Raw genomic sequence first — 25,829 nt, forward strand, 5'->3', positions numbered from 1 at the left:
ACAAAATATCTTCAAAATAGCGGATAAAGAGCATTGCTTACAAGAGGTCTGTAGGGTAACTGTGGAAGTGGGAGACCTAGGAGTAAGAATACAATTATCGCTAAATAGAACAAATTACAAGTTAAATGACCTGCTTCAAGCAAAAACAGTTGTTCAGAACTTCTTGGCAAAGGAGTGTAGAAGGAAATGGCAACAAAAAGCATGATTTTCCACCTATGTGGTTGCATTACAACTTATTGAGATGGTGAGTGCAGCTGAACAATCACTAATTCTCACTTCACCCTGGTGGATTGAGCACAATGTATATGTGGAATCTGTATGACTTAAACCTCGTAACTGCAAAAATACAGCCAAAAATGTCACCTGTTAATAGTTGCGTTAGCTGTCTTCTTATCAGGGGAGTTCATTGTCTATACCTGCATACTGGGAACACATGATCTGTGTGGACATCAATTAAACTTCAGTTACACCTACATGGTTCATTAAGCTGTATCTGTTGGGCAATTATGCATGGTTGCAAGGGTGTCTGCTATGTGAGTCAAAGAAACATTACACAATCATTTCCTTTTTTTGGAAAGCGGGTCAGTGGCTGACAGAGGCACAATGGTAAGCCAAAGTTATTGCTGACCTTTTTAAGGGAGAAAATACACAGGAAGGTCCCTCAATATGAGTGCCACAGTTTCCTTTTAGGAAATAACGAGTCAGTGAACCTACTAGCTAGCGATCTTCATAGACTATTTTCCAAATATACCAGATGCAACACTTTGTATCTGCCAAGTAAATCCTTGCAGCAGAATCTTAAGACACGATTCAATTATCTGACACAACAGAAAATCAAAGAAAGAACAGTAAAGAAAACATCAAATTAGATGAAAAGAGCCTAAAACTAAAGGCACGGAGGGTAATTGGCAAAGGTGCTTGGCATTCTTTCTGATAGCCGGCAATCTGAACAGAGCTCGCAATTTCTAAGAACACAACTAAAGTCTGACGCATGAAGACAAATAAATAGATGCTCTGTGGATACTCATCCAAACAAATGTATTCCTATTCTGAGAATATGGATCCAACAAAATACAACGCTGTTGGATAAATCGTTAGACAACAAGTACTTTAATCATAGTATACCGAACTATGTGAAAATAGTTGGAAAAAAACACTCGAATGGGTCGAAATTTCACACAGCCAACTGGTTTTAATGTTTTTCATACTAAAGGTAAAGGGAAAATTCAATTTCAATCGAATTGTTGATTTCAAAAAGACATACCAAGCAACCAAGTTTAAAGGTAATTTGTCAGCTACTTGATAAGCGGAATGCATTTAAAAGAAGAACAAAATAACAGGTTTCCCTGTTTTTGTATTTATTTTTTTAAACATTTACCAAAAGGTCTGAGTAAGAAGAATATAAATACCCATATTCCACATGTATGTTTACATTCCGATATCCCAACATTAAAAAAACAAAAAAAAAAACAAATCTGTGAAAATGCAGCCTGGCTTTAAAGTGCATTCTGTCAAAACTTCAAGTGCTTGTTACACTCTTGAGTGCCGTTACAGATGAACTTATTTCAATAAACTGCTGCGGTGCTACACAACATATTTTCTTTCTGTTGCAACTTTCCATCTTTGTTCGAGCCTCAACAGTTTTACAAGAATAACTGATCTATGTATATAAGACCATAGGTCTTTAGCAGAGCTGTGGTTAAAGCATTTGGACACAATGCTGTGCAATTCATTTGCAAACAAGATCCAACATGAAAACTAAACAAAACTCATGGAGTTCAAATGGGTGTTGCCCAATTCCAATCGTCTGGAGGTATTTCAACCTGAAAGGGCAAAAGAAGAGATTAAACTCCCGTTACCAGATTCTCTTTTACATTAAGTCATGGAGAACTCTAATAAAAATAAAACATTAAAGTATTACTCATTAAATGAGCAAACAAATTTGAACATTTTTATAAAGCACCATTAGAAATCAGTGGTGTCACCGTGCTGTACATCATGCAATACATTTTTTTTAAAGAAAAAATAATTCAGAGCCGTGAAGGTTTGCATCTTGGTCGGAGCACGTGATGGAAGTGTGATCAATGCGTCATGAAAGTTGTAGCTTTAGATAGTCTGCTACTGTTGACTGGTTGTGGTGCTTGATGGGGAAGAGGTGCATGCGGAGTTATACACTTGTTTCAGAGTGCTGCTAAATGCTAGCTGACTGTAAAGCTCTGATGAGCATGACAGGCCCACAGGAACGTAGCTATCAACAGTGCAGCAGGAGCAGTGGACCCAGGGCGTGAGGGGCCAATTGCACACCAATCCTATATAGGATAAAGTACTCACCTGCTATAAGTTATAAAGATACTGCAAGTCATCAAGGAGTTTCTGCACTATATAGAGGAATACGTCCATAGGTCAAGAAACTTCAAAAGGTCAAGGAACTGGATGCACAGTAAAAATTCAGGGTGAGCGTATGGGGGAAAACAGGAACGTCCAGAAGGAGAGCGACTGTTGTTGCATTATTTTTTTTAAGCGCAAAAACTTCTAAAATAAATGGATGCAGGGATGCATTTCACTCTAAAATACAGTACCAAATACTGGGTTTCAAAATTACGTGCAATTTCAACTAATTTTTCAGAAATTCTGAGTAGGTACATAAATGCAAATTTTGCACACCATTACTTATTAAGAAATAAGGTACTGTAGGTGGCTTGGAAGAGCAATGGATTGATTACGTGAGGTAAGGGCAGTAACATCCGAAATCATATCCTGTTTATACGGTGAAACGTGAAAGGTCTTTCACAAAAAAAGGATAGCTAGCATTGCTTTTATTTCTGATGATAAATACAAAATATCAAAAGATGCAACATCACACTGTATCTCAAGTTCTTAGTCTCAGATATTGTTGCGCTCCATATTGTATAGCTGTCAATGTTTTTCAAATTTCTTTTGTAAAATACTGGAAAGATACATCTTTTAAAATTATGATGCGTTTTTTAACGGCATTGATTTGATTTGTTATACTGTTCATGACAGGTGCCATTAACCAGCTCGATGGGTCTCAATTTATAAACCACAGATAATGAGTGTCTGGGTCCTCCTAGTGTCCAGCCTGCTGAGATTCGAGCCTACAGCTTGTACATAAAACTCATCGTCACGGATTTAGATACAAAGGGCATATCTAAATGTGGATATTTTTATTTCAGATATTTTAACTACCCAGCCAGAGTTCGTTGCATGCTCAAAGTGTATGAGCACAGGTGTACACTTGCTTTTCTCTATGGCGACACAAAAATAAGACCTGGCTAGTAATTCACAGCTTGACATGTTGCATGTTTTAATTGACTATGGCATTTAACGAAAGATCAATATATTTTTAATTCCAACACATTGTAAGTATGCAGACAAATAATAGGTATTATTGGCGCTCCTAAAAGTTGCTTCTGTTTTCTACCTGTTCATTTCTACACTCAACTCACTACTGCAAAAAACAGGTGACAGAAAAGAAGCAGTAGAATAACTTCATCTCCAAATGTTGATGCCGCTGCTTCAGGCACCACAAGTGACTTTGAGGCAGTAGAAGACTACAACAACAGTACCTATCGCTTCCAATCCCAATGCTGGTGATGTCCCTTGAGGGATAGGCAAAGGAGCCTAAGACAAGCATACCATCTGCAATTGAGTCACAAAAGACCCTGCAAAATCACACTGCCTTACAGCCAAGGATAAATCCCCAAGTGACAAACCACTATTTCACTGTCTCTGTAAGATCCACACACACTGCTCTAGCGCTCCTTCCCATAGGTAACATCTAAATTTTTCCAGATGTTCTTCCTTCTCTGGACCTTCCACAGCCACACTAGGTCACCTGCCCACCTTACTCTCTACTGACCCAATCGGTATTTTCCTCTCTTGGAACTACCAGTCAGCAGCCATGTGGACGATTGCCTCATAATGACCTACCGGTGTTTTTCCCTTGGACATTCAAGTCCTCTATCCCACCTGCACCCCCACTGTTACAGGGCTGAGTACTGAAAGCGTTCCCTTTTTCTCATCTGGGCATGCCAATCAGCTAGCAAGCCTGCCCAATCACTGGCCTACTACGGACCGTTGGCACAGATGTAAATGTTGTGCCTCCGGCAAATCAGTTCATAGTCTAGGCCTCAGCTGACGTATCTAAAAACCATGTAACCAACAACAAAATTAACACACTTTCAAAGTGTAACTTGCGTTGTCCTAGCAAATTAGACAATCATACAAAAAAGTTTGTCTACATTGTAAACATGTCCCCGCAAAAATAATATGAAAGAAAGATCCACTTCAGTTTAATCTGTCCAGATAGTATCCTACTTGCTGTGGTCCAAACTATTTCTCTCTCCTTCCAATCAGCTAAATGATTCGGTGAGTTCAAAGTTTATGGATGAAAAATGCGGTGATAAACAGGCCAGAAATTTGAATCCCAGCAAGGACAAATGATCATTCTATCCTTCATAAGTTGTAATCATCTTATTCCACTAAATCAGAATTTTAACACCGGTTATTCGCAACACTTAAAAAAGCAACAGTGTGGCATTAAGTGGTATGTAAAAACAAGTTATCTTACATATGAAAAGATCCCTAACTGCACTTGGTAACAAAGCTTAACTCTTATATCCTATGCCCTTGGTATAAGAGCACTCTGCATAGATTAGAGGGAAAGCTTAGTTAATATCGTCTGTACTGTCACAGGTGAACCCATTTTTAGGGTCGAGCCGTCGTCGCTTGCGCATGCGTTTCGCTTGCGAGACGATTTAGGAGTTAGAAAAGGGTTCGGAGCCGCGTCCATGTCACATCAGTGTCTTTCATTGGTTTGTGGGCTTGCCTGTTAAAATCTGCTTGCTTTTATTAGTGGAAGGCATGCATACGTCATGCCTTTTCCGTTGGTTAGCCCTCCTCGAGCGCAGCGACCAAGTACTGAAAACATGCGAGGCTCACTGTTTTCCATCCGGTTTGTGGACTACTTTTTATCTTTGTTCGTAGCGCGATCTCGCTTGACAGAGGTCGAGCGCTTTCCATGACATAGATCCTGTTACATAGTTAATTGTACTTTTGCCAGTTACGTATATAATTGCACTTTTACCGATAGGTTTCACTACGAGTGAACTGTAGCAGCGCAATCACGCTCTTTTTTTTCCATTTAATGTGGCAAGAAAAGTCCGGTTGGGCGTTTACAACTGTTAATAGCTGTAACTCGGAGAAATGCGAGACCTGTTGCATTGCAAATGCTTGTTTCATATGTCAGACAATGTAATGTGTCACAGTCCTTGATGTAGCTTAACACTGTCATCATGCACTGAATGAAATGGAGTGCATGACAGAAGTGAAAAGGCCGAGAAACAGGCTTCTATTTTCCCAGGCATCCTAGCCTTTTTTCTGTAAGCTAACAAAGATTGTGTGTGTTCAACTATCATCTATTTCTGCTGCTCACAATGCCTTCGTGAAGGATGTTTGCATTGTCCGCAGTATTTCAAGGTAGTTCGAAATCTGCATGCAGGATGATGCTGTACAAGTTCTGTTGGCATGAAACACTCCAGCAAAAGCGGCACGGCTAGCAAACTGAAAGAGAGATGCTGACAAACCGATATCCGATTTGAGGCCTACAGGAATGTGGGGAGCATTAAATGGTTGCAAATATCAGGCTAAACTACTATATCAAGCTATAAGCCGGATGAATCTAACATAATTAAGGAATTGTCTTAAAAGGGTAGAGGTGCGTGACCGAGCAATGGTAATATATCCAGCTTTCACCCGCATTTCATTTTTAGTGACTGACATATTTAGGATTCTTATGATAATTCTTGTTTACATGATTTACACAAGAACAGTAGACATTAACTTCTAACACAACATGAGATACCCCTACTTGTGTGTGACTAATTCTGGAGCTCAGATGGAGCTCTTCTATGTCACCAACATATGTTCCTTTGTCTTCTCCTTTTGGAGCATCACCATGTTCGTTTCCTGTCCCGCCCTTAATCATGTTCCTCATGCTGAAACTCTCGTGGTTCTAACTCTTCCCTACCCATATTTCCCACAACCCTCGGCACCCAAATTTGTCCTCAATACTTTACGAGCATGAGAGGGTTAATGGTGCTCTACTCCCTGTACCTTTTCATCCAGATAATCTGAACTGAGACTGCTGTCTATCCTTTTGCAGTTTCAGCACACCCCGCACTGTCATTATGTCCCCAATTCTTAACCTAGATATTTTGCTGCGCCTTCTGTGATGCTTCCAGTCCACTGGACTCTCACAGGAGATAACATTGTCTCTGCCCAACCTCTTAAAAGCTAACGCTGGGCTTTTGCATTTTGTTCTGTACTTGTACTTCTCTTCTTCATTTTATTTTTCTAAACTGAACTATTCATACCATCCTCCTGAAAGTTCCCATTTACTCATACTTCTCTGGCATTCTAATTTACACTATCGCCAGCCTGCCTAACAAGATTTAGCTCGTTCTGCTTCCAGATAAACCCTTTTAAAATTCTTTTTTCCTTCAATTCAGTGATAACCTAATACCCACAATCACAAACCTGCACCAAGCTACTGCACACTGTAATGCCTCCCTCAGGACTTTGTAAATGTTATCCCTGTTCTAAGATTCTGCGCTTACTGTTTTTGCACCAATGCCCTACAATGACCCTTCCTTCTTTACCGCAAAGCATGGCGGCCTTATGCTTTTCACCTTTGTAAATCCTTAAGGAGCAGAAAGAATGCCACATATCCCATATTTTTCTGTCTTTCTGTACCTGAGGACACATCAACTAGCCTCACGCTTTCTACTCATCTCGCCTGGAGCAACATATACGCAGTTTTACCCTACCCTATTCCCTCCTGTGTTGGCAGCATCTTTCCTTCATCTGTAATCTGCAGGCTCGAACATTTTGGCACTAGGACACTGATCAAGGTAAGCCTTATAAGGGCCTGGGACATTAATCTGACTCCTTCATATTCTTTATTTACTGTGCTGCTGTATGACATTCCATCCCACATCGCCCTCTAATATCGATGCTGACAGGCTGCATCTTGTTAGACCGCTTTCATTTCTCCCTGTCTGACTGCTTCCTGCTGCAGAACATTTTGAACGATACTGTGACCTAGATTACTCTAGCCTGTATTTTCTTGGCAACCATATGGCTGGCCTGTTGAGCTGCCCCATGTTGTTTCTTTATGAAAACCTTAGCTACATCTCCATGTGCGCACAGGACAGTAACTTGACCATGATCCTGTACCACCAATGTCAAGGATAGCAGCTGAAGTATTAGCTGAGATAATTTCTCTTTGGAAGATCATAGACCCGTGGGGCTCTGCCCATCCTCCAGTTGGGAAGCAACTGATGGCTCTAGAAGGCACTAGGCAAACACTAAGGACTATTTCTCAAGCAGTTTGCAATGATCAGGAATTAATTCCATGAGTTATCTACATGTAGGAAATAAAAATCAGTAATTTTCCAAATTTCCCAGCCTTCATTACTCTGGAAGTTTAGACCAAGCCTTTCCGCAGCACTGTACTGCCTTCTAGGTCACGATTAGAGGCTCAGATTATGCATTACTTTCTCCATTTTATTGCTCATCAGCGAAATATAACACTGTAGCATAAGGACTACAACTCCCATGAGCACTTGAAACAATATCCTATCAATCCAAGGCTTGGTTAGTGCATATAAACAGTCTTTCAAACAAAAGCACTTCTTTCTTCTCAGCTCAGTAACCAGATAAGAGTTTTTCCTTGTTTACTGTTTTACATGTGCTATAAGGCATTAATAAGTGTGATGTCTAAGTAAGTGGCCTATAGCATCAATAGCAGAGATTACATGTGCAGTCTTGTAGCTAAAAATGCATATGGTACTCGTGCGATAGCGTGCCAGCAATACTCCGCAGGGGCCTTTGCTTACCTCATCAATGTTAGGCCCGAAATGAGGGCAGATACTCCGCTGACAAATGGAGCAACAGAGACTACGCAACAGGCAGTGATGGAGTTTCGGACCCGCTAGGGATGTGTGCACAGAACACACTACTCTTCTCTTCGTGTCTTCTTAGTCTCTGCATCCAGAGCAAGATGATGGGGGTAATAGCCTGCGTTTATTCCGTTGCATCGGGATTATATAGGCTCTAGCACCCACTAAAACACGGCACAACAAAGGAGAGACCAGGTAACATTATTTTGAGACTTCCTGACCGAGTCGGGGAACATTATGTGATCATGGGCAGCTTATTAGAGCTATTGGTACTGACGAGGTTACTTCTGGTGGGGTAAAACTGTTTAGGCACTCCATAGCCAAAAGCAGAAAATGTACGGGCATTAACTCCGATTTAGTGTGTATTGCTCAGTAAAGAGCATTACAAAGAAGTCTCTTAAGGCAATCTAAATTGTCATTACACCAGAGCAATTATGGTAGGTGCCCAGAGAAGCATCTCGAGACGTGAGGCAAGAGATGAGCAACTCCCTAATGATGACGTGTTTTTCAGTGCTATAGACTCATTCCAGCAGAGGGCAGTTTTGTCGGCATTGGAGTTCCTGAGCAGAAAGATCCTGCTACTTGCAGCTAGCAGTTAGATGAAACAACGGTAGGGGAAAGAACCTGGGCCTTTTTTTTCGCCATTTAAACCTCAGGGTGGTCAAAGTGGTAAATGAAAGGTGGTAGCCAAAAACGTAAGACTTTTCTCTTTCTTCCGATGCCTTTGAATGCCCTAGAAATGCTTTTTCTTAAAAGACAAGTCAGTGCCATAGAAAATTAGCTGATGTAAAACACCCTAGGCCTAGACATACCCCTTGAGCCTCAACTAGAGGACCTTGATGCGGAGAAATATTCAGAAGAACAAGTGCTGGAAGATGACGGGACACAAACAGGGTCATAGCAACTGTGGCGACCAGAGGTGGCGCCAAACATCCTAGGATGGACACAAACCCTGTAGAAAGGGTTATGGTAGTTAGGGAGTCCATCAACGTGCTAGATCCAGACAGTATCTATCACCTGCAGTGCTCTGAATTGACCACGGAGGACAAGAATCCTCAATACATGTGCATCAGACTCGAAACACCCCTAATCAAAGAGGGTAGGGGATGTCTTCATGCCCAAAACATTACTAGAGGGAAAAGAGCTGCTAACCACAGAAATCGATATGAAGATGGCAAAACTTATTACTAAATTAAAGAAAGACCTTAAAAAAGGATCAGCCATAGCTGGATATTGTAGACCCACTGATAAAGAAGGCTGAGAAGGCTAGGGAAACTGACAACAGAGTATCACTAAATATTGTGTCTAGGTGGGACCAAAGGGTGATAGGTTTCCTAGGAAACGCAAACTGTGCTCCGTCCTTGGAGAGGCAGCCTCCCTCCTGAAATGGCCACTGCAGAAGCAGGCCCTCTGGCAGAAGGTCGTCTCTTTGCGAACCACTCCATTAAGAACTTGGAGAGTTTGTTATACATTGTCATCTTTGGACATGGCACAACAGTCCATGAAATGAGTCTTTAGCCAAAAGGTTTTTGGAGGGGCCGGTAGAAGCAGGTGGTGTTCCAGCATCTGTTCATTTACTTCAGTCTCCCAGAGATTGCACAGCAGAAGGTCCTTGTAGTGGCAGGACCCACAGCCTGCGTAGAAGTGGAGGAACATTCTGAGGGGGTGCTAATGCACCAGGAGGGCCAACCAGTAAGAGCTACCTCCTCTCACCCACCCCCCCCAACCAAAGGTAGGGAAGGTTACGCTTTGTGATGCACAAATGGAAGGAGATAATACAGGATGAATGGGTCCTGAAGACTGTAACAAGCTTTACAATGGAATTCTTCGGAATGCTGCAGTGGAAACCAGTTACTCTTTGCTTTTCAAAGGAGGAGCCATCCTAATAGACCAGGAAGTGCAGTCTTTGTTGCACAAGAATGGAACAGTTCTAATGTCTTTACTCCCAGGGAGTTGCTTCTGCAACAATATTTTGGTGGCAAAGAGGGACCAAGGTCATTGACCCGTAATCAATTTAAGGGATTTCAGCCGATGGTTTATTTACTGACATTTCAAAATGAAGGCATGCACCTTGTCTTGAGGTTCTGCTACTAAACAACTGAAAGGTCAGACTGAACCTGAAAGACACATATCTTGCGATCCACATTTTCGTAACACAAAGGTTTGTCTAATTCTTGTGGAAGCATCAGGTGTACGAGTTTGAGCCCTTACCCTTCAGTCTCTCCCGTGCACTGTGGCGTTTCACAAAGGTTTTGAGGCCGGTTGTGTTGTTAAGAGCCAGAGGTATCAGGCTCTCTGTCTAGCTCAACATTGTCCTGCAGGTGAATCAAGATCCAGTACGTCTAAGCAATGAGAGAGACATGGCCATAGGGTTGTTGCAAGATCTGAGCTTTTTCATCAATGCACAGAAGTCGGAACTGACACCATCTCGAAAGATTATATTTCTGGGGTTTGTCATAAATAAGAATATGGTTTTCAGTAGAAGAGAACTAAGAAGAACCCTAGAGAAAAAGCAAGTCTCCATGCGACAGTTGGCCAGGCTAATAGGGCTGTCAGCATCTTCAATACAGGTAATCTTCCTGGGCCTTCTGCATTAAAGGATGCTGCAGAAATTGAAGGCCTCTCATTTGCGGAAACTATTAACATACGAGTCGGAGAGTCCCTTGACGGGTGAAGCCAGGACAGAGATCCAATGGCGGTTGATCACATGGAGGTCTGGAATGAGAAAGCCATCTTCAGCTTTGTGCCAGGCATATTTATAGAGGTGGATGCAAGTCACTCAGGATGGGAAGCGTGATTGCAAATCTCCATTCTGATCGCAGTCGGAACAGGAAAAAAGATTTCACGTAAATTGGAGTTGCTAGTGGGGTCAGTGGTGCTGAAGTGTATGACGAAGCAAAACGCCTCTGATTCTATCCTATTGTTTATCTTCAATGTGTTGACGATCAGGTACAGAAATTGTTTAGGAGGAACAAAATCAAAACCTCTGGCAAACCTAGCCAGGTATTTCTGGTATTTCTGACTGAACAAGAAGAAATCTATCAGGTCAAGAGTATTTTCCAGGGAGACCAAACTCTATCAGGGGCTTAAACTCCAGGCACCTGCAAGATTTCAGTGCATGGAAACTGGAGATGGAGTGTTTTGGAGAATATTGAGCAAGTGGGGCATGTGCCAGTGGGCCTATTTGCCTTTCAGCTGGACCATCAACTTCGGAGGTTCTACAGCTGAAGGCTGGATTATCTGGCAGAGATGACAGATGTAATCCTACATGACTGATTCTTGGGTCTGAATTAGGCATTCCCACCACTGGCAATAACCAGACTTACAGCACGTCAGATTGCAAGAAGTAAAGCTGGTGACTCCTCTTATGGAGGTCGCAAGTGTGTTTCCAGTTCGTCTTGAACTTACTTTGTATTCTACGATCCTTCTTCTCCAATTTTGAACATTTGGAAGAATGTTCAAAGCAAATCACAAAAATTGGTACTGGAAGAACACTCCACCTAACAGCCTGGGGGACCGGAGACACTAGGATATCCCAAGACTTTCACAGCAACTTCTGGCTTCATCAGAAAAGCATGGCTGGACACTACTGTAAAACAATAGACCTCCGCACAGCAGTGGTGGTCACGCTGGTGTGTGGAATGGAGTTTGGATCCCACTGAAGCACATGTAATACACATACTGCCATTTCTGTCAGACTTGGCACATTCAGGATTGGCTTGTTGCAAAATTAATGCATGACGGTCAGCAATCATTGCAGGACATACAGATATTCATGGTCTGTAGCCTGCCTAAGGATATATAACTATCTGCCCCACTGGAGCCTTGTTGCAATATGCTGTGGGATGTGAATGTGATTCTGAGGTTACAGACTCTTGCACGGATAATGAGTGTTTTTTTGGAAAGAAGAGAACTTTCAGGAAAGCTGGCGATGTTACTATGTCATCTAATCTCGTCATGTCAGTATCAGTGCATTGGACATATCGCCTAGAATTTTTACTTTAGGAGTTTAATTTACAATATCACGAAGAACCAAATAAATATTGGCTCAGTACACAGCATTTTTAGATAATCCCAAACTGTCTGGTATGTTGCTTTGAGGCCTCTGAAAACATCACAGAAGAGCTGAGGCCAGCGGATGCAAACCAACTGTAGATTTCTATTAAGAAGCCTTACAAATTTATTCCATCTCCTACAATCGCAAGAAGGGTTGGTTGGATCATGAACAAAGCAGGTACTGATATTTGGCGTTTTGGGCCTGGTTCAGTAGGGAACCATGAACACTATGCATTTACTTTTGTGAGACGCCTAGAAGACATCCTGAATGCGGCTGGTTGATCTTCACATTTTAAAACAGTAAACAAAACACTACTAGATGCACAATCGTCCATGAGACCAACGTAGGTGATTGGTTCTAAGAATAACTAGTGTCTGTAATTGACAACAATAAACTATGTTGATAATGAAAACCCTTTACCCACCCTTATGTGGCATGCTTCATCACAGGGTCTCGTAAAACCAATAACCTACATTGGTCTCATAGGCAGCCTCCAATCCTAACATACAATGTAAAATTTCCTAGCTATTGTGAAGGAAAGTTTAAATTAACAACACAGAGGTGAGGATTATCCAACCTCATGTAGAAGCCTTCTGACCCATAATAATCCAATCTTGGGGTACTCTGTCACTATGTCCTTTTTCTCCTTGATGTATCTTGAGAGTCTCCACCAAACCCTTCAACTTTCTAAACTCATGTACAAGCCAGTTTGAGTGGCCAGTGTACCTTAAATGTAGCCTACGATAGGAATATCCAAATGTAAGACTAAGTCTTAAAGGGTTTCCTCACTATGGCACATGCATGACGGGGTCACTTTTCCTAAATAATTTAAAAACCATGAATCTCATTCAGTACCTATTAATTTAACCTTTTTCCTTAGTTCAGAACCCAGTTTCATCATCCTGATTCTTGCAGTGTCTCAGCTTAGAGGAGTATCCATAAGACAAATGGATAGGAGGCATAAGCTGGACACTCGAACCCAGGGTTAACTTAGTTTTTTCTACCACACTTCTCATATTTATCAAAAGGTTGGAAAAATGAGAGGCCCAGACCTTTCTGCCAACACTGCCCATTCCCAGTGGTGGTGAAGCGATCAAGCCAGAGTTTTCCCCATTCATGGAAAGGACCCTGCACCCCCACCTCCGGATGTAACTGTAATTTGTGATCCACAAGGCAGCTACAGCTTAATTCTTCCGTTCGCGTGTTCAAGCCAAGTCAAGTCAAGAGACGCAAAGTCTTCTGGCATAGGGTCCACCAACCCACTCCACTCTGCCTGTTGCAGGCCCACTTGGAGATGGTGTTGTCTGAGCATCTGCACCTGCTTCCCGTTGATGGATGGCAGGAATGCTTTCAATGCCAAGTGGATGTCTCTCTGCTCCAGAAAGATTATATGGAGCTGGGCCTCTGCTGGAGACCAGATGCCTCTGATCTCTACCTTTCCCAGATGGCACCCCCCCCAACTCAGAAACAATGCATTGGTCACCACTGTGAGCCCTGGGTATGGTAAGGAGAGGGGTCTGCCCCCGAACCAATCACTATTTGGCAGCCACCACTGCAGGTCTTTTGAATTCTCCTCTGAAATTTGGACCACGTCGGAAAGATCCTCCTGGTGCTGTGCCCAATACAAAGCCCGCATATCCATTCTGGCATGCTTGCCTAGCGTGATGTCCATTAGACTGGCCTGAACGTCTCCCAAAAAGCCAGCTGAGCACATTCATGTGTTTCTGAGAATGACCACATAGCCAACAGCTTCACTGATGGAGTCAGTAGTATCAAGTAATAGCGAATGGTGAACTTTGATGCGTCACAAACATCCTGCAATGCCTGAGAAAGAATGGCTTGGGCCTTGTTCCGGGGACCATGGGCAACCCTTGGGGCATGGAGTCCCAGGAGTTGTGAGAATAATGGCCTAAAAAGCAGCCAGCATTCACAGAATGAACAGATAAGCTTGTAGATGAGCAAACCCTCTTACCAAAGGTCCCTGTTCTCACTGATTACCTGCCAGGGGAAGTAGCCACAAAAGCGTTTGTGTTCAGTCTTCTGACCAAATGTTTGCATCACAATTCTTTCACGAGTGGGGTGCTGAGTGAGGAAAGCAGGTCCACCTGGAGCAGGGCATTAGTGTCTGGTGACACACAGGCTGGGCTCAACACGTTTTGGCCAACGTAACCAAGAAATTATCTGTGAGCACCTCATTAAGTGAGACCAGTGCCTCAGAACCCAAGTAGGCAGTCTGCTACACCTCCGTCAGAACACTGGTTTTAACCTTCCGAGCAGGAAGGTGAAGATCAACTACCTCTGCCACCCTTTTTATAACCATAGGGAAGAAGGCGTTTTTTTCTATGGCAGGCCCTATGGGGAAACCTGGCTGGTGTCTGCAGAGGTATTCAAACTACTGGCATCCTGGAGATACTCATACCAGTTTTCCTCTACGTATGGTTGGGCAATCTCATCTCGAGAATCATAGCCTCCATGGTCTGAGTATATGCCAAAAATGCTTATGAAGAACTTGGGCCCTACCAGGAGGTAGAGGCAGTGTGTCAGTCAGAAGGGCTGCGATTAAGAAAAGGAGCATGAGACCTCGATCGAGGTCGAAGTGGCGTATCGGACAGGACCATGGATTGGCCTTCGTCTGGAGTTAACAGCATAAGTGGATCTCATTCCAGTGTGGGTTATGGTGCTGGGGACAGAACCACTATCAAAGTCGGTCTGGAGCCCTGAGCAGATCCAGACCTGGTGCAAACCAGTCAATGGAAGTCCAGGTGGGATGCCTCTTGGCTCCCAGGGGCACATAGGAGTGCCAGAGGGAGCCTTTAACATGCAAAAAAGGCACAGCATAGCATTGCAGGAATTCCTCAATTTGCTGCAGTGTCGCCGACAGACCTGGAATTTCTGGTTGCGGCGGAAGTAGGGTCAATATCGTCTCCAAAGTAACCGGACCTCAAGTATGACTTGGAGGCAAGATGATGACCTTGTGCCTTCTCAAGGGACCAGGGCAGAGTCACACACGCACTTCTCGTTCTTCTTTTTTGGACTTCCCTGAGGAGTTAGAGAAGAAAGAAGACCAGTCATAGGAGGACCTCAGTACCTGGATCAGCACCTACTTTTAGATCTTGACTCATCCTGGTGCTTTTCCACAAAGCTTAGCTTCCAGATATTGAATGGCCTCCAGGTGCATCAAGGCGCAACCACTGCAAGTCTTACTGCTGTGATCTGACCCTAGGCACCACAGCCAAACCACATGTGGGTCAATCATGGACATTTGTTTGCATCGTTCCCCTCGGGGTGTAAACCTGTAGACTTGGGAGGGGACATTTTTCCCTTGCATACTGAAAAATGTCATACGATCTGAAGTCGACGTCTGCTGATGCGGAAAGAAAGGAACGGACGTCAGCAGGAATGGTGGCACTTACACAGGCCAATGCACATCCCATCTGGAGTGGAGCTACCAGTGCCATCTACTGGTGTTCTGAGTAACTGCTGAAAACAATTCTGGATTCAGTTGGATGCTTCAGGAAGTACTCGAAAGGTGAGGACAATGAGATTAGAAGCCCCATCAGAAGCATCAGGCATGGGGTTCATCTACCAGAAGAGTTTTTGGCCTCAATGCAACAACTGCACCCACTATAGCTCTCCATGGCTCAAAAATAGAGGACGACTGTTCAAAGGTGAGGAATAACACTGCATGTTGAGTGAATGTGTCTATTTATCGGTGGGTGAAAGGGAGGGATAACTGTGGCCACAACAGAAGCTACAAGATTACCCTTCAACCAACCATCACAGTGCTTACACTACCTGCTTTAGGATAACCAGCCCTATCTCATAAATGGAATTGCACCCCAAAAGATCCTACTATAAAGGTTGTATGTGTTAATGTTTTAGTCGAAATTTCGACCTGCAAAAATATTCATCCACAAATCAACTACCACAAGAACATCAAGATAAGTATATATATGTATATATAAAAATATATCACTCCACAAGTTCTTACCTTGAGTTGATATTGGGGATACAATATTTTTATTACAGGCTGCTAAGTTTGTCTCTGCTGTAGTGGTATAACATATTGAACAACATGCAACACATTATCACATGTAGCGTTAAAGTAGCTTTTAGCGCTTCATATTTAACATCAGCAATGAATTTTAGTTTCATAGCATTTACCTTCGCTCATAGCTATGTCCGATTGCTGCTCCTTCAATGAGGTTTCTAACTCTTCACAATTGTTATTCTGTAAGTCACTAGTTTCCATCATCTGTGAGCTGTCAATACCTTCATAAGTCTTATTTTCGGATTTACTGCTCATTTTCAAAGAAGGATTCACATCTTCAATAGCATTACTTTCTAATGTCTGTTTTTCCACTGGTAACTTTGCATCCAAACATTCCAATGTTTTACTTTCAGATTTAAATTTTCTTATCTTTGGTGCAGAGTTCAAATCTTCTGAAGTTTTACTTTCAATGATACCATGCTCTTTCTTTAGTGAGGTGTCCAAATCTTCAAATGTTTTACTTTCAGGGTTGGCTTGTGCCATGTCACACAAATAAACATCAATTGGTCCTTTTGAGCTCTTAATATGTACTTCGATGCAATTCTGAAATATCCAAATATTTATTAAGTTAATGCAGTGTCAAAAGAAGAATGATTTCTAAAGAAAGCAATGTTATATTAACAGTAGTTCAATAAAGCTCAGTACATTAAAAAAAACTAACAAGGAATCTCAAAATTATAGATTTACTAACAGGGATTTTTTGACCAGATTACTCAATTTAGGGTCGGTGACACTTCTTTCGAAGTGCCAATCCAGAAAGCAAGCACACCAAAAAACCCTAAAAATATTTTATGACAAAGTTTTGGGTTTACCTACTACCACTTTTAACAATAACCATTACAAACATCATTAGCGAATACACAAGGAATAGCTGACAAACAACCAATTATTACATTTTAATTGTAGTGTTTAAAATCCAACAAATTGGAGACTGAGCACACCTAAGACAGAACCTCGTTGGCAAATGTGATCTGAAACCGGAATCAAAAACAGTTGTGTTTGCGGTCTCTACCTGTGATCATTGTCACAGCTGTTCTGGAGAAAGTGGTTAAACAAACAGCAGTTGGCACTTATAACTAGTGTCTTGGTAAGGAACTGGTCTGAAAAAGAGATAAGCCAGAGCATTTCCCTGATTTAATTTTTTTTGTCTCTCTCATCAATGCCTATCTCCTTTTCCATCCACACTTAGCTAAAAAAAAAAATATATATTTAAGTGTCTCAATCTTGCATGTTCCTATTCACCCCAAGTTATATACTTTTTTCTGGTTAGAAATCACTTTTAAAGCCTTGTGGAAAGTTTTCCGTTTTAAATTGTTTCTAGTATTTATTGATTATTTTATATGCACAGAAAAAAAGAAATAATCCTTTACGAAAATGATCACCATAAATGTGTGAAGTCAGTACTACAATAATCAGGTAGACGTGAGTTGATAAGATCATTTAAGGGCTGATCTTCAACATCATTAGTAGGCTAACTCATTAAAACTGCATCAATTTAAGAATAAAACCATTCATTACCAGACACAGAAAAGCAAAAGTTGAGGTCGTGGTTGGCGCCAGGGCAAATGTTATTTTTGTGTGTGTGTGTTTTTTTTTTTTTTTTTTTTAAGAGATGGGGAGTGACCCATTAGGCAAGGGTCGCTCCCCTGGGGGGCAGACTGGCAGATTTTCAGTCAATCTGCCCCCAAGGGGGCAGAAACCACTAGGCACCGGGGATTTATTTATTTTTGCGCCAATGTCACGCAAGGGGAGCAACCCCGTAGGCAAGGGTCGCTCCCGGGGAGGGGTTGGAGGGGGCAAATTTATTTTAGGCCATTTCTGCCCCCCCCTGGGGCCGGCTGAGCTAGAGGCCAAAATCCACAGGTAGGCACTTTGCAAAAAAACACCTCTGTTTTCTGTGAAAAAATTTGATGTGTCCACATTGTTGGCCAAATTTTGATGTTTGCAAAGGATTCTGGGTAACAGAACCTGGTCAGAGCCCCACAAGTCACCCCATCTTGGATTCCCCTGGGTTTCTAGTTTTCAAAGATGCGCTGGTTTGCTAGGTTTCCCTAGGTGCCGGCTGAGCTAGAGGCCAAAAGCTACAGGTAGGCACTTTGCAAAAAACACCTCTGTTTTCTTTCAGAAAATGTGATGTGTCCACGTTGTGTTTTGGGGCATTTCCTGTCACGGGCGCTAGGCCTACCCACACAAGTGAGGTATCATTTTTATCGGGAGACTTGGGGGAACATAGAATAGCAAAACAAGTGTTATTGCCCCTTGTCTGTCCCTACATTGTTTCCTTCCAAATATAAGAGAATGTGTAAAAAAGATGTCTATTTGAGAAATTCCCTGTAATTCACATGCTAGTATGGTCACCCCGGAATTCAGAGATGTGCAAATAACCACTGCTCCTCAACACCTTATCTTGTGCCCATTTTGGAAATACAAAGATTTTCTTGATAGCTATTTTTCACTCTTTATATTTCAGCAAATGAATTGCTGTATACCCGGTATAGAATGAAAACGCACTGCAGGGTGCAGCTCATTTATTGGCTCTGGGTACCTAGGGTTCTTGATGAACCTACAAGCCCTATATATCCCCGCAACCAGATGAGTCCAGCAGACATAACGGTATATTGCTTTCGAAAATCTGACATTGCAGGAAAAAGTTAGATTAAAACGTAGAGAAAAATTGCTGTTTTTTTCACCTCAATTTCAATATTTTTCTTTTTCAGTTGTTATTTTCTGTAGGAAACCCTTGTAGGATCTAGAAAAATGACCCCTTGCTGAATTCAGAATTCTGTCTACTTTTTGGAAATGTTTAGGTTTCTGGGATCCAGCATTGGTTTCACGCCCATTTCTGTCACTGACTGGAAGGAGGCTGAAAGCACAAAAAATTGTAAAAATGGGGTATGTCCCAGTAAAATGCCAAATTTGTGTTGAAAAATTGGGTTTTCTGATTCAAGTCTGCCTGTTCCTGAAAGCTGGGAAGCCGGTGATTTTAGTACCGCAAACCCTTTGTTGATGCCATTTTCAGGGGAAAAACCACAAGCCTTCTTCTGCTGCCACTTTTTCCCATTGTTTTGAAAAAAACGAAATTTTCACTGTATTTTGGCTAATTTCTTGGCCTCCTTCAGGGGAACCCACAAAGTCTGGGTACCTCTAGAATCTCTAGGATGTTGGAAAAAAAGGACGCAAATTTGGCTTGGCTAGCTTATGTGGACAAAAAGTTATGAGGGCCTAAGCGCGAACTGACCCAAATAGCCAAAAAAAGGCCTGGCACAGGAGGGGGGAAAAGGCCTGGCAGCGAAGGGGTTAAAGGGCTGCTGTTTAAGAAAAATTTCTCAATCCAAAAGCTCTCATTTAGACTCTAGTTTCGAAAAGGTTGAAAAATAGTTGCTGGGAACAATCTGTCACCATTTAATGAGCTAATAAACATCTTGCGATCGAATCATAAAGATCAGGTGAAGAACGGCCTGAGGATTCATAGTAAGTAAATGACCTCCACCTTCTCCAGCCTTCCCGATATGCCAGCTATATGTTGGCCACCTTTTCCAACTCTAAACAGCATTATCTGATCTCAGTGCTAAAGCCGGCTTGCAAAAATAAATATTTAATGTTCTGACCATTCTGTATCCCAATATTTAAGTTCGAGTTTACTTGGAACCCCCACGCGTTTGGCATCCAATCTTTGCAACTTGTGGGGTTTGAAGGTTGACTTGAACACTTAAGCCAGTATCAGAACGATCAAAAGAGGTTTCTGCCCCCACCCCCCCCCGGGAGCAGATCGGCCTAATAACAATAGGGGGGCAGAAATGGCCTAAAATAAATCCCCCCCCCCCCCCCAAGCGACCCTTGCCTACGGGGTCACTCCCCCCTGCGTGACATTGGCGCCCAAAAAAAATCCCCGGTGCCTAGTGGTTTCTGCCCCCTTGGGGGAAGACTGACCTAAAATCGGCCGATCTGCCCCCAAGGGGGACAGAAATGGTCTAAATAAAATTTGCCCCCCCCCCCCCCCCCCCCCAGGGGAGCGACCCTTACCTAATGGGTTGCTCCCCATCTCTAAAAAAACAACAAAAAAAAAACACATACAAAAAAAAAAAAAAAAAAAATTTGCCCTGGCGTCTAGAGGTTTCTGCCCCCAGGGGGAGCAGAAATGGCCTAAAATATATTTTTCCAAGGGGTCGCTCCCCATCTGTACAACAATTTTTTTTTTTTAAATCCCCGGTGCCTAGTGGTTTCTGTCCCCCTTGGGGTCAGATTGGCCTCATAAAAATAGGCCAATCTGCCCCAAAGGGGGGCAGAAATGGCCTAATTATAATTTGCCCCCTAGGGGGGCGACCCTTGCGTAAGGGGTCGCTCCCCATCTCCCCAAAAAAAAAAAGAAATGATCCCTGGTGCCAAGAGGTTTCTGCCCCCCCCCCTGGGGGCAGATAAGGCCGTCCAAAAAAAAATGCCCCCCTGGGTGCGACCCTTGCCCAAGGGGTCACTCCCTTTTGTCCATTTCATAAAAAAAAAAATCCCTGGTGTCTAGTGGGCGTTTCAAAAGCTCTGCATTTCTCTTTCGATCCTCTGTGATTGTCAGCGTGTGATGCTGGCTGACGTAACGGGGGGGTGGGGGGGTTGGGGGTGGAAGGGGAAGGGCTTCCCCTTCCATCCCTGCCTTGGGGGGGTGGGGAGCACTAGCACTCCCTCCCTCCAGTTCCAGGGTGTAGGACGAGGTGACCTCATCCAAGGCACCGGGAGGTTAAAAGACATTTCCTTGACATTTGAGTAGTAAGAAACAATTTATAAGGGCATTCTCCTGAAGTGTGAATAAAGAGGAAAGCAAGAACTCTAAAAGCAGCTTACTATGGGATGCAGATAAACATACATTTAATAAACCTATGATTATGTTCATGTAAATTGTATTCAAATTATTGTGTTATTATTCAAGATAATGGAGACACATAAGGAGATTGGAATGAGTTTCATAACCTCCACTAATTACCCTGGTACCTGCTACCGTAAATGTTTTCAAACATTTTAATCAAATTCACCACCATGTTCAACCGTCTGAAGTACTCAGTCTTGGAGATAGTGTTCCTCTGCATGTTGTACTTGAAATCAGGTGTTCTTGTGAAATTAGGTCAGAAAATGCAACAATCACTCACTTATGCCCCTGTTCCTTAGTTTCTACCAGAGCTTGCTACGGTTTATGGAGTCAAAAGCAGATGAACAGTCAATAAAACAGGCGTATAGAGGAAGGTTGTTCCTCGTATACAAGCTTATGATTAATTTCTGTGCAACAATGTTATTGAGAGTACAGTAACCTGGACTTAAACCGGTTTTGATTGAACAGTAAAAAGTTGAAGTTGGTGGCCCAATCAAAGACTTTGTTAAGCAAGAATTTTCCAAACACTTTTCCTTCAGCATCTAAAAGTCAGATTAGACTGTAGCTTTTAGGGTCGTTGCTAGGACCTTTTTTAAAAATATGGACTCTCTCCAAGAATGAGGGATTTGGCCTGTATGGAGAACCGCTGAGAATAAATTGAACAAAGGTGGTCTCCAACTATCTGGATCTAACCTAAAGATATCGACTGGAATTCCATTTGGTCCTGCTACTCTTTTAATAAGTACATTTCCTTCTTCGGAATACTAAGATCTAGGTTTGTATAAATTGGCAGACTGATCTTATCACCACAACTGGGTCTATATGGAAAGAGTCAGTTTTTATAAGATCCAGTGCCATGGCTATAAATAAATATATATATATATATATATTTTTTTTTAAAGAGTCTTTTGACCAAACAGCTGAGAACAAATTATTCCACAATGCATCTTGATGAGATATCCTTGAATCTTATTTTACGGTCTTATACCGTTATTTCTCTCCTCCTTATCAATTTGTCCTGTTCAGCAGCTGATTCCCCTGGAGTAGACTCATCTGTCTTCAATAGTGTTTTTGCTGTCTGTTTTACAATATTTATTTTCCACCTTTGTGATCCTCTCCCAATTTGAATATATGAAATTAAAAACTGCATTTGATAACTGTTCCCATCCTTTACTCCAGTCAAACACAGTATTAGGCTCTGATAAGCCTGAACTGAGATGTTTTGCGATAAAGCCTTGATACATTAATAAAGAAACATTTGCGTTGAGAGTACTTTGTTAGTGATTCCATCTTAAAAAGATTGATTGGGATTATGATCTCTCTCACGTCTTTGGACTATATTAACAGGGACAAATGAAGAAGAGAGTAGTTAATTATACTCTTGGAGTTGATTGTGGTGAATGTTGGTTGATCAGGTTGATCACCCGGGGTTCAACCATTCAGAGCATGATAACCTAGCTCAAAGAGTAATTTAGACAGTGTACTAGTTGTAGCGTGAAACCCTGCTTCAACGTCTTGTGTTTTGTTTTGTTCTTACCAGAGGGCATGAAGCACAACGAAGACGGGCCTCTTTATCGGCTATGTCAACTCAGAGAACGGAAGCAAGCCTTTGACTTGGAGCATCCCGGACAGTGTGCCTTCTTGTGCTAGCAACAAGGTTTTGCTTCATGTTCCCTTTTGGCCTTTGGGTTAATTGATGCAGTGTCTACAGGTCTTGGTGTTGTGGTTCGACCTCAAACGCCAAAGGCATGCTTGGTGAGAATTTGTCACAGACATCTACTTGTGATAGTCCCTACACAGTTTAAAGCCTGTTGGCTTAGGTGGCGATATTCCTTGGACACTTTAGGCCGGCAACTCACTTCTGGAGTGGGTCGGCATTGGTGCGGAGCCACACATTACCACCTTTTGGCATGCAGAGGTACTATCGAAAAGTTTCTGGATCCAGCCAGACACACTGGGAATATTCAAAAAGTGAGGCATCTACAGCTAGAAGTCTCTACCAGAAGTACTTTTCAGTTTTTCGCAGCCTCATTACATATAGCTTTGTGTGGGCCATGTTATGGGATTGCAGGGCTTGGCACGTTATCAACTACAGTTTCTGGCTGACAGTTGCGTCGGAAAGTGCTACTTGACAGGGGAAATCAAAGCAGCAATTTGGGAGAGCACGTTCATGGCCATCAAGTACCATATCTGTTCCTTCGAATAGATGGGCATTTGAAACAGGATTTGACGTGCACTTGTGTTTGCAATGATTTATATGAATAGAAATGTCATAACTTCTGAGGACACTAAACTTTTCAAAACACTGGCATCTAAACTGCAAATACAAGCCAGCTAAAGTACCAAGGATGGGAACAAGGGCAGGGAAAAGAAACCCCTAGCTTAGTTGTACAGTTTCTGAGAAACTTAAGGGACGGACAAAAGGTGGGTGCTTTCTATCCATCTTTGACTCATAAAAGGAAAAGAAAAACCTGGACATTTAGGATGCTGCACTGTAAGCCAGCAAGCATTATGGACAAAGTTTGAACTTGAGTGTAAAACTCCTGTAGGCTGTGTCAGCATTGAATTCCGCTCTGCATTAAAGAAGGTAATTTATGTTTGAATGCAACAGTCTGCATTCAAAGAAGGGGAGGGAAATCATTTTAAGTTGGATGTAGTATATAAACAGAAATTCACTAAAAATTCAACGGCTAAAGTCAAATTATGGTTACAAAACAAAACCTACAAAGCAGCTCCGCTATCCTTAACTCCCACAACAGCCATAAAAACAGTAAGTTGCAGTCTAAATTCAATGCCTATGAACTCTCCATATTTCTACCAATAAGTAACAATACCTCAAATTAAAACACACACTAAAATAAATAAATTATAATAGATAAAGTATTTTCCTTGATAGTGTTAACTGTAATGTGATATATAATCTGACCTATAGGATCATATGACATTTGTAACTGCATCTGTCATATCAAACGGGAGGTCATGAGCATTGCACTAGGTGTGCTAGGTATGTTTTCATAGTTACAAGAGTTAAGGATTTCAGAGTTAGCCATAACACAACATTAACCTACTTTAAAAATTATGCATGAAACACAAGATTTCGGGAAACACTTTTCAATGTGATGGACTCAATCGCAAACAGTTCTTCAATTGCTGCTCTTAGCTATACTGTTAAGCTGATCTCATCTCCACTACTGTTTATTTTCTTTGACATAGATCTATAACATACAGCTCCACATTTTGTATGTACACACATACTATTGAATATGCAGAGAGTCTGTCTCTCTCTGTCTCTCTCTCTCTCTCTCTCTCTCTCTCTCTCTATATATATATATATATATATATATATATATATATATATATATATATATATATATATATATATAGTCATTTACCCAGTGTACATCTGTTAGTGGCATGTTCCGCTGCAGATTCACATGCTATGCATATTCTGCCATCTAATGTTGGGCTCGGAGTGTTACAAGTTGTTTTTCTTCAAAGAAGTATTTTCGAGTCAGAGGATCGAGTGTCTCCTCCTCTTCGGCTCCATTGCGCATGGGCATCGACTCCATGTTAGATTGATTTCCCGCAGAGGGTAAGGTAGGAGTGTAGAGTATAATGAAAAGAGATGTCCATGCAAATGGAATATATATATATATTTATATATACATACATACATACACACACACACACACACACACACACACACACACACACACACACACACACACACACGTGAATGTTGAACTTAAACGGCTTCAGGCTCTCTGGGAGGTGGGAGGGTGCATGTGAATCTGCAGCGGAACATGCCACGAACAGATGTACACTGGGTAAGTGACATTTTCTGTTCAATGGCATGTGTAGCTGCAGATACACATGCTATGCATAGATTACAAAGCAGTTTTACCTCCCATAAGCAGTGGTCAGCCTGTAGGAGTTGAAGTTGTTTGAAATAGTTTTCTAAGTACAGCCTGTCCTACTGTGGCCTGTTGTGTTGCTAACACATCTACATAGTAATGCTTGGTAAATGTATGCGGTGTTGATTAAGTGGCTGCTTTACAGATTTCGGCCATTGGTATGTTTCCTAAGAAAGACACTGTAGCCCCTTTTTTCCGGGTGGAATGTGCTTTAGGTGGAACCAACAGTTGCCTTTTAGCCTTTAGGTAACATGTTTGGATGCATTTCCCTATCCATCGAGCTAGCCCTTGCTTTGAAATAGGGTTACTAGTATGTGGTCTTTGGAATGCCACAAATAATTGTTTGGTTTTCCTGAATGGTTTAGTTCTATCTCTGTAATACATTTGAACGCTTTTAATGTCTAATGTATGCAGGGCTCTTTCTGCTACAGAGTCTGGCTGTGGGAAGAAGATTGGAAGTTCCACTGTTTGACTGATATGAAACGGTGAAATTTTGGGTTTGTTCGAAGTACAACTTTATGTTTGTGTACGATTCTTGAATAGTGAAAGCTTGGATTTCACTAACTCTTCTTAATGAAGTAATTGCAACTAGGAAGGCAACTTTCCATTTTAGGTATTGAATCTGACATGAATGCATAGGTTCAAATGGTGGACCCATGAGTCGTGTGAGTACTATGTTTAAATTCCACGAAGTCTCTGGAGATGTTCTTGGTGGAATGATGCGTTTTGATCCTTCCATGAAGGCTTTGATAACAGGGACTCTAAATAGAGAGCAGTGTTGTATATTTTGCAAATACGCAGAAATTGCAGAGAGGTGTATTTTAATAGACAAAAAGACAAAATTTGCTTTTTGCAAATGAATCAAATAACTTACAATGTCTTGTACTGACGCTGAAAGAGGGGCAATTTGTTTAGATTGACAGTAATAAACAAACCTTTTCCATTTGTTTGCATAACACTGCCTGGTAGT

At 41.9% G+C, this 25,829-nt stretch overlaps 1 protein-coding gene across 1 annotated transcript in view; it reads right to left on the minus strand.

Moving 5' to 3' along the window:
- Positions 1-1,172: 1,172 nt before the first annotated feature.
- Positions 1,173-25,829, minus strand: part of E2F6 (E2F transcription factor 6) — a 115,790-nt gene continuing 91,133 nt past the window's right edge. The window contains exons 6-7 of the mRNA XM_069235940.1: positions 16,204-16,633; positions 1,173-1,823 (exon numbers count right to left, since the gene is read on the minus strand). Of these exons, the coding sequence (XP_069092041.1) occupies positions 1,819-1,823; positions 16,204-16,633 (435 nt within the window). The 3' untranslated portion in view covers positions 1,173-1,818. The remainder of the gene's footprint in view (positions 1,824-16,203; positions 16,634-25,829) is intronic.

This window comes from Pleurodeles waltl, chromosome 5 (assembly GCF_031143425.1).
Source record: "Pleurodeles waltl isolate 20211129_DDA chromosome 5, aPleWal1.hap1.20221129, whole genome shotgun sequence".
Taxonomy (NCBI): Eukaryota; Metazoa; Chordata; class Amphibia; order Caudata; family Salamandridae; genus Pleurodeles; species Pleurodeles waltl.